General features: G+C 35.9%; 1 protein-coding gene and 1 non-coding gene across 2 annotated transcripts; one reads left to right on the top strand and one right to left on the bottom strand.

Annotated features, from left to right (window-relative positions):
* Positions 1 to 598: 598 nt before the first annotated feature.
* On the top strand, positions 599 to 703 carry LOC118344381. The gene has a single exon (XR_004798153.1). It is a non-coding gene; the product is annotated as a small nucleolar RNA R71 (small nucleolar RNA).
* A 539-nt stretch (positions 704 to 1,242) lies between these two features.
* Positions 1,243 to 8,020, bottom strand: LOC108982729. The gene is made up of 4 exons (XM_035684386.1): positions 7,882 to 8,020; positions 4,058 to 4,318; positions 3,888 to 3,962; positions 1,243 to 1,603 (listed from the first exon to the last, which is right to left on the bottom strand). Exons 1-4 carry the CDS (start codon positions 8,018 to 8,020, stop codon positions 1,542 to 1,544), a joined length of 537 nt encoding a protein of 178 aa, XP_035540279.1. The 3' UTR covers positions 1,243 to 1,541.
* Between the last annotated feature and the right edge of the window lie 2,453 nt (positions 8,021 to 10,473).

The raw sequence follows: 10,473 nt of genomic DNA, 5'->3' as shown, positions 1-10,473 counted from the left end.
TCAAGATTGCGGATTGAAGCCGAGTTGTTTTTGTTCTCTATATCATTCTTTTGCATGTACCGCATGAACATATCTTCAAGTGTTGACTTCTTCTCTTGCTATGGAAACTGGTGAGGTGGTCTAACCGATAATTGGTTATTACTCTATGAAAAATTAGGATGATTTGTCAATCCGGGATTGAACATGTTTATATAAGGATTGTTTTGACATTGGAAATTGGACACATATTGGGCTTGTTCATAACTCGGTTGGGCAAAAGCCCACTTGGCAATCTGCACTTGAATGATTTCCTACGCAATGATCACAAATAACATTAGTTTGAATAACATTAATGTTCATTTTACCCATTTGTTTGGGTAGATTTACCAGCTGAGCCGCAATTGCCAACATAGAGTCAAGCTCAATGACGTTGGCCGCCTTCTTTGGCATTGCTCACTCTGCGGCCCACTGATAGTTGCTAGATGCCAACTCTTCCAGAAGTTCACATGCGACTTCAGCGGTCTTACTCATTAATGCTCCTCTTGCGGTTGCATCAACCATAAATCGATTTATGGATCCAAAACCATTGTAAAACGTATGTACTTGAAGCCAGGCTGTGATGTTGATGTGGACACTTGTGCAATACATCATCGTATCTCTCCCATGCCTCATATAATGATTCACCCACAAATTGGATGAAGGTTGAGATATCATTCCTTAACTTCGCTATCTTGGCCGAAGGGAAATATTTCGCTAAAACTTTTGTGCCAACCGTTCCCAGGTGGTGATGCTGCCAGGCGACAAAGAATTTTGCCAAGCTTTTGCTTTTCTCCTAAGTGAAAAAGGAAAAAGTCTCAATCGAATTGCATCATCTGTCACTCTGTTGTGTTTAAACGTATCGCAAATTCCAGGAAATTTGCAATATGGACGTTAGGTTCCTCTTGTGATAGCCCTCCAAATTAGACGGTTTGTTGGATTATTTGAATGATGGTCCTCTTGATCTCGAAGTTATTGGCTTGTATAGTTGGCCGCCTTATACTGGATGTCGCCCCATTGACCGAGGGCATCACATAGTCTCTTAACGCCTTGTGCTCCTGGTCTGCCATATTAACATTGGAGGCGGCGACCTCTTTCTTTTTCTTTTTATTTATCCAACGTAATATTCTTTCAATCTCAGGATCGAAAAGCATATGCTCTAATGATTTTGATTGGCGCATGCACTTCTAATTCCTAAAAACAAAAAAAAAATCGAACTAACATAAATTTTTTTTTAAGTAAATAAAGTAAAATATAATCAAAAGTAGTAAACATGTCACGACCCCGTCCCAGGAAGGACGGAATCCTGACTTACATGGCTATTCTTTTCTTTCTTATAACATGTGATCGGCATGGAAATGACACACATGCACTCCAAATTTTTCGTTTAATAAAAGGGAACACTTAATGGACGTTCTATTCGAACATTCATCTATAAGAGACTCTCAGAGTCCATCCCAACTTAAAATATCTATACATAACATAACCCATCATTCGTAACATAACTATCCTTGTTAGGGAAGGTCCTAAACGTCTGCCTCTCCCTCTGCAGTAATGCCTTGCTCCCCAGCCTTTTCATCATTCATACCTGGACGTTTAAAACATTTAACACAAAAATAAGTCGAATACTCAGTAAGTAGTACATCATGCAATAAACATACTAGGCATCTATTCTTTCCTTTTTAAACATGCATACATAAACATTTGCTAATTCTTGACAATGCTTTCATGCATAACAATTTAAGAATAACTGTACTTTTCATACATAACTGTACTTTTCATGCTTAACTGTACCTTTCATGCTTAACTTTCATGCATAACTGTACTTTCATGCTTAACTTTCATGCATAACTGTACTTTCATGCTTAACTATACCTTTCATGCTTAACTTTCATGCATAACTATACTTTCATGCTTAACTATACTTTTCATGCATAAACATTACTTGCTTTCATGCATAACATTATTTAGAAATGACTTTGCTTTACGTTTCACTTTCTTGGGCCAGTACACACTATTACGCCCCGTGTGTTGGGGTTAGCGGTTTTTTGGACCTGGATTCCCGCCCGCGGCCGCAGGTTGGGACTCCCTTTCATGAAGGGGCAGCACTGGGTGCACTTCCAGTACTACTTACCCGGCATTGCAATCTGCCCATTCATTTGGTACCGTTTTCATACATGTGGCCATTACGTACATTCATACATCCATGCTTTCATTCCTTTTCCTTTCCTTTCTTTAGAAAAAGTAACATTTTCATCATCTTCATTTCGTGCCAATGCATATGCGTTTCTTTGAAATGAATGTTTCATGTCATGATACATATAAGTACGGCATAATTATTTGAGAGAGCATGCATAAAATCTCATGATGCATTACCTTACATACACACAATGGTAATTAACAAGGTACTTAACAGGGGTTACCAAGAAAGGCTTATACATACTATACATGCATCTATTCTTTCATAAGAGAAACATTTGGAAAGAGAGAGAGAGAGAGAGACTTTTTCATAAAAGAGCTTTGTGTCTAAGGAGCATGGTCATAGCTACTTACCTCATGGCTTTACAAGTAAGTTCCTTGAATCTTGAAAATAAACTCCTATTCAATGAAATGAAATAAACATATTAATATTCATTCTACTTAAAACTTTACTATCCAATACCCATACGCGCTTACTTAAATTCCAAGTGGAATTAAGACGTCTTCCTTAACCCATTTAGCTACATACAGGGTACTAAGTCAACTCTTAGTATCCTCATTACAATATTTAAGTACCTATGAGAGTATGAGGCTTGCTTGCTGTCCATTTCTTAAAGGCTATTGTTTTCTATAATGATAATAGATGGAAATCATAAGTTAAACATGAAGATGTACTATAAATCTGGAATTTTCATAAAGGAGGGCATTTTGACAGTTTTGCATCATCATATGGAAGATAGATCCAACAAGAGGTAATGCTCATAAGAGGGTTGGTTTTGTCACTCATTCTCCAATGGTTTTTCATGCTAAAGTTTATCTTTGATTAAACAAGAAGGAGTAAGGTTAAGCAATGGTAAAGTGATTGGCTTAGGCTTCCAAAACAGAACTTGTTTTCTAGTTTCTGTAATGCATGGACAGCTAGCAAATCTCAATGTTTTCATGGTCTTAAACATCCCTCACTTGATCAATTATCAATCATACAATTAACTAGTACAAGAGACGTAGAAACTTAAGAAAGCTTCATATATTTATATATTCTGAAAACAATAATAATAAAGAGATACAAACTCTTGGCATGTTTAAAACTTCTAAGGTAAGCTTACCAATTTAATTTATAAGTCTTGGTGGCTCACTTAGGCCATAAATCTTGAGCAAAGCATGTTTAAAATTAAAGTCTTAACTTCATTAATTTAATACATAAAAGCATGATTAAGAACATAGCTTGGACTCAAGAAAACATAAGAGAAAACACAACCTCAACCTTGGGACATACGGCTGGAACACAAACAAGACACACACACACACGACTTCTTGATCCACATACAAAACAGAACATGATCCATGGCAAAAACCACCTCAAAACAGAGCACACACCCACACGGTTTAGGGCCATAACAGAACACACACAAGCACAACTATCCTCATGAAATAGAACACTCACATGGCTGAATCCCTAAACAGAGTATAGACGTACACGCACACACACACAGCTCGGGTTCAACAAGAACAGAGCATGACTCACGGCAAAGCCTTTTCAAGATACTTGGTCTACCCAAAAAAATAGGAGTTTCGATCACTACCCCTTAGATAAAACACTAGGAGAAGCAACAAGAAACTAGTCTAGGAAACTTCAATAAACTCAATCGCAAGAAGTCTTAGGGAAAGAGCATCACCTGATTTCATCCCCTTTTCAAGCCACGGAAACACAGCAGATGCGAAAGGGAAGAGAAATCCCAAAAATCTCAAAGCTGGAACGACAGAAAAATTCTTAAAACAAACCCTAGATTAAATCATAATTTTAAGATTTCGAAACCAGAATTTACAGCCACAAAAACACACTTACACGATGAAGTTTCCTTGAAGGCTTTCGGTGGAAACCTGGGTTTACGAAATGGGAGAATCAGCTTGAGGAGAAGAAGAGGTCGCGCAGTTGGGAAAGGGGAAACCGAAGGGTTCTTCGTGTGAATGAAGGAGACTAGAGAAGTTTTCTCTCCTCCGTGTGCCTTGGGACCGACGGGTAAGAGAATGAAGAAGGGAAAAATCCTCTTAGCTTCTTGAGGAAGCTTACGGTGAAGAGAGGAAATGGGAAAGTCAAATGGCTTGTCTTACAAGCCAAGGGGCTGAACGGTTAGGATTAAACCTTGGGAGATATTTCCTCCCACCTACCCATCCAAGGGTTGAAAAGGTTTGGGTCACTTCTTAATTAAATAAAAGTAGAAGGCTTTAAAGAAAAAATATTATAAAGTCTTAAAATATATCTTTAAATTATTTTTAATGACCTTCACAAAATAAAAGCACACACTTCTTAAAAATAAAAATAAATAATGAGATAATAAATTGATAAAAATCCTTATTTCAAAATATTGACTTAAAAATATTAGTAGATGACGTAAGGACCTACGTAGTAGGATTCGGGTATTACAAAACATCTATCTGGTATCAATATCAATAACAAATAAATATGCCCCGGCAATGGCGCCAAAAACTTGTTCGCATAAAATATATATGCAAGTGCACAAAATCGTAACAAGTAGTAAAGTGTTTTAAAGAAAATGGTTATTAAACCCACAGGGAATAATTATGCTATTGAGTATTGAAATTGACTAAATTAATTACTATTTGGAAATCCGAAATTTGAAGAATGGTTTATCTAAATTAAACTTAAGAAAAGAACATTAAAATTAATATTTTAAAAATAATGAGAATAGATCTAGATCATTTGACTTCACTAGCAAATCCCACACAATTTATTCATCCTTGTTATAGAATCTCAGTTATCCCAAGTTGATGATAAAAATCCCTTAACTATTCAATATTTTCTCTCGAGCAATATAAAAAATAGCTCCAACTAATAACTCCATATCTTTATGTGAATTTACCTAATTAGAGACTCATTAAGTTTTTTGGATTTTTCTTGAACATACACTAGTCTCAGTAAAGCATCTCTGCTTTTGCTCAACTAATGGTGTTTAATCTTAGAGCTTTAATCACAAATCACCTCTCGGTCGCATTGCAATCCAAAAGATCGAACAATAATTAGCTACAAAATTGTAAGCATTAAGAATAAGGAATAAACACTCGATCATGGAAATATTGAAAATAAAATAACTTGGAATATAAATCGTGTTCAATGCTAGGCTATATCAAAACTCTACAAATAGAATTAGTTCATAATGGAATTGAAAAGAATAAAGCTGGTATTCTTCGTTGAAGTAGGTTGAGGAAATATGCGGCTCTCCTCTACTCTCCTGATCCGCCTCCTCAAAAGAAACTCAAAGAATAACTCTTGAATAATCAAAAACCTCAAACTCAGACTCTCTTACCCAGACTAAAACTCAAACTAAGATTCAAAAAACCAAAGACTCTCTATTCATCCCACATGATGGTATTAAATATATATGAAAATTCAAATCTATAAATAAAATAAATAGGGCTACAATCTAGACTAAAAATTTGGAAAATAGTTTCTAAAATGAAGATTCAGTGATATGCGGCTTGATTTGCGGAGTTGGGGAGGATTTGGTCACCAATAGATTAATTGTGGGACTCAAAAGGGTAGAGGCAAGTAGATGCCGCATGGAGGTCAGAAATGAATGGGCGTGGAGCTCACAAAGGAATGGGCCTCTCCTCGCCTACCGAGTGGAAAGACTCCCGACCCGGACGAAAGACTCCTCTTGCCTTTTCTAGTTGTTGCCTAAGATGTCGTTTTAGGTTGGTCTTTTAAGTTGGTTGTTTAGACTAGTCGCCCAACCTAACTGCTTATAGCCTTGTCGCCAAGTCTTCGCACCTTCTAGTCGCGCTTTCTGGTCATGTGTCTCCTCACTTACAGAGAGGTAAGTCTTCTCCCCTTTGGGCGAGAAAGATCCCTTTGCTACCCACGGGACAAGGCTTCTTGCCCAAATCTCATTGGCTCTCATCAGATCTTACTGCCTCTCATCGGTCTGGATCTGTAGTCTCTTATTTTGTAACAAAATTCTCTTATTTTGCATTAAATCTTCTCATTCTTTCAATTCCAAGAAAATAAATAAAAATGTGTAGAAATAAAATAAAATCAATAGTATTGAAGGGAAAATGACACTTTTCATAAATAAATAATGGTAAAAATCATATAAAAATAACACTTATCACTCCATTTGTCCAGGTGAAAAAAATTAAATCAATAAACCTGCAATTTAGTCCTGTCAAATATTCTGACCAAATGATCCGGCTGGTAAGTTATTTTCACCCAGATACATACTTTGTTAATCAACAGTAGCACGTTAAAGCACAATAAAGTCTTGGGATTGAAGATCAAAAACAAATCACAGTAAAGTCTCAAATACGTAATTTTAAATTCTCGACTTTCAAATGCTAAGTTTGTATAAAATACAAATACAAAGTCATCATTATTTTGAGCATATCAAATACAAGTAAATAACTATGGATATTAGCCAATGCACATGAAGTAGTGTGTGTGCCTGCCGCATGTCGGCTTCTTGTCTGCGAAGTTGGGCTTAATCTTTGTAGAGTACCAGCTCCCTCTTCCCAATCTTTTCTTCTCTCTTTTCAAGTTCTTCCTATTTCCTTCATACTCCTTTTTCTCTCTTTACAAGGGTTTGCTCTTTGTATTCACTACTATCTGCCCACTTGAAATACTTGCAGTGGTAACCACTGATTATACATAAATAATTAAGTATGTTTGATGTCAAAATTTTGAATAAAACATTAATATGTAAACATAAACATGCAAGTATTATTAATTGATTCTACCTCTTTGTTGTACAGGGGGCACCCAAAGAATTCTTATCCCAGATTTCTTGGAGTATTTGATATTTTAAGTACAACTTGTTTCCCACAGCTGCATATTGGGTTGTTACTCGATGTATGATTAAGCAGCGCAGTTGAAGCAACTGATGATGATGACATCTAAATCTTTCAACGAAATACAATATCACCTCCAACAATATCTCGAGTATCAACTAGTCGAATCTGATAGACTGTATTAGCTTTAGTGCGGATGTTGTTGCTTCAGTGTGGTTGTATGGATGGGTTCATGCATGATCCCAAGCATCACTAACTACAAACCCAAGCCAAGAGTAACCAGCAACTCATCAATCAACTAGAATTAGATAGATACAAACTTAGAAATATTTTTGGGCGATTAGCCATTGTTCACCATCAAACAAGCAGTAGATCATCTTTGGAATTTTCAGCAGAACTACAGGTCACTTTTTCACAATATTTTATAATGTTTGTTTCACGTTGCATTTTACATGATCCTATATGGTACCCTTCCGTCGAATGATCTTAAAAAAGAAAAATTAAGCATATCTTGGATGTAGGTTTAAGATCACACTGTTTCAACATATGATATTAGCTGAATATTCTTCTGGACTTCATTATTTTATCTGTGTCAATTTGACATACACAAACTTCGACACCACCATAGTTTGAATACCGACATTCACTAAAGAAAGTCTATTGCCAACATTGCAGGATGGTTCTGACACAGTATGTCTTGGTTTTGACACATTGAATATTGAAACATTAGAGGTGAAGAAAGAATTTACCTCTCAAAGTCTCTTAAATTCTATGTGGCAATATTTTCCAAATATCAGTATCTATATTCTGCAACCTTAGTTGTTTTGTATTTTTCAGTGATAAGGATTATTTCAAAGGTGAGTTTACTTGCATCAGGTGGTGCTGGATACATGTATCCTACAACTACAAATCCTCCGGTAAATGTTTTCACACTTTCACTGTATAATGTTGTAAGTGGGGTTTGACTCTCCAATTGCTTCTTGATGATGATGATGCTCTCATACATGGCTAGAATAAAAATCGTTTTTGTGTCTAAAAGAATTATTTCGTGTGGTTCTTTCAATGTCAGTGTGTCAAAATCTAAGATTCCAAATATTACAAAGATTTATATATGCATACATTAGTTCTCATATATATATATATATATCAATTTAATTAAATAGATGCTTTGAACTTTTAATATTGTTGAAATCTTCACTCACCGTAACACTTCTATTATTGTATATAATTTTAGAAACACGGAGTTTTGTCTTTGAGAAGTTACATCATCCTCTTCTAACTTAAATTTTTTGAAAGTTTCAACACATCATTATCTTTTAAATCAAAATTTTGAAGCTTAAAAGTCTCATCACATATGAATTTCATCAATCTTATGAGGCAGCAGTCAAGACAAGAATTCAGAAATTACTAATTTTGTCTTATTTTGAGTCAAGCAGAACAAACTGAAACGAAAAACTGCAATACATAAAGTAGCAATTCCCACCCACCCACATACAACAACACCTTCAACAACAGAATTTCCCAATACAGTTCTAGAATTTCCCAATTTCTTTTATTAATAAAAATAAGGGTTAGGGTTGGGAAAGTTATTTAGGATGGCGTCAGTTGGTGGATAACTGGATTGTGAATCTTCCTCGGCGTCGCATAGCTATGTTAGGTTTAGGGTTGGGAGAGAGATTGGGTAGGGGGAGAGAAACCAATTCAGAAAATGTAAAAGAATGGGGTTGAGAATAGAATGGGGTTGGGAACGAAGGATGGAGTCGGATCGAGTGCGTGTGAGAGCGATCGAGCACAGGAGAGGAACGAAGAAGAAAGGTTAGGGCTTGAATCGTAGCACAAAGAGCAGAGAGAGTTCCTGGGAGAGAGATCGAGCAGGGGAAAATGTAAAACGTACCGCTTTGCACCGAAGCCAAACCGCATTTCTCTGGACTCTAAACGCACCGTTTTATTTACTCCAAAAGCGTTTGTTTCCATGTAGGATGTCGTCCATGGCCAGGCCCGAGTCATGCCTGGGTTTAGAGTTTTCCTTTACATTGAGTCAGGCAATCATCTTAGTCAGTTGCTTTTGGTAAGTAGCACCGTTGTTCGCATAAAAATATATATGCAAGTGCACAACATCGTAACATGTAGTAAAGTGTTTTAAAGAAAACGATTATCGAACCCACAAGGAATAATTATGCTATTGAGTATTGAAATTGACTAAATTAATTACTATTTGGAAAACCAAATTTTGAAGAATAGTTTATCTAAATTAAACTGAAGAAAAGAACATTAAAATTAAGACTTTAAAAATAATAAGAATAGATCTAAAGCATTTGAATTCACCTAGCAAATCTCACACAATTTATTATTCCTTGTTATAGAATCCCAATTATCCAAAGTTAATGATAAAAATCTCTTTACTACTCAATATTTTCTGTCGAATAATACCAAAAATATCTCCAACTAATAAATCCATATCTCTATGTGAATTTAACTAATTGGAGACTCATTAAGTTATTCGGATTTTTCTTGAAAATTACACTAGTCGCAATAAAGCATCTCTGCTTTCGCTCAACTAATGGTGTTTAATCCTAGAGCTCTAATCACAAATCACCTCTTGGTCTCATTGCAATCCAAAATATCAAAAAATAGTTAGCTAGAAAATTGTAAGCATTAAGAACAAGGAATAAACACTCAATCATGAAAATAATATAACTTGGAATATAAAATGTGTGTTCAATGCTAGGCTACATCAAAGTTTTAGAAAATAGAAGTAGTTCATAATGGAATTGAAAAAAAAAAGAATAAAACTAGTATAGTTCATTCAAGTCAGTTGATGAAGCATGCCGTTTTTACCTCTGCCCTCTAGTTCTGCCTTCTAAAATATAAAAACTCTCGACTTTGATTCAGAACTCTGCTCTATTCATCCTACAAGTCGAGATTAAATATATGTCGAAATTCAAATCTGGAAATAAGATAACTGCGGCTACCATCTAGCCTAAAGATCCATAAAATAGTTTCTAAATATAAATATTAAAATAAAAGAAATTATCCCAAAAATAATGAGATTATCTAAAATGGAAGATTCACTTATATGTGGCTTGAATTGCAAAGCTTAGAAGGATTTGGTCTCCAACAGATTGATTGTGCAACTCGGATTGGTGGTCAGTAGCAGATTGATCCCAGTCAGGATGAATTATCTCACCGAGTAGTTGTTGTGTGCGCTGAACTTAACTAGCGTGGAGGTCACAAAGACCACATGGCCTTCTCCTTGCGTATCGAGTGGAAAGATTCCCGACTGCGATGAAAGACTCCTCTCGCCTTTTCTAGTTGTTGCCCACGATATTGTTTAGGTTGGTCTTTTAAGTCGCTCGTTTAGACTAGTCGCCCAATCTAACCGCCTATAGCTTTGTCCCCAAAATTTCGCGCCTTTTGGTCGCGCCTTCTAGTCGCGAGTATCCTTGCCTACCGAGAGGT

Source organism: Juglans regia, chromosome 13, assembly GCF_001411555.2.
Source record: "Juglans regia cultivar Chandler chromosome 13, Walnut 2.0, whole genome shotgun sequence".
NCBI lineage: Eukaryota > Viridiplantae > Streptophyta > Magnoliopsida > Fagales > Juglandaceae > Juglans > Juglans regia.
This window is presented reverse-complemented; position numbering and strand designations above follow the sequence as displayed.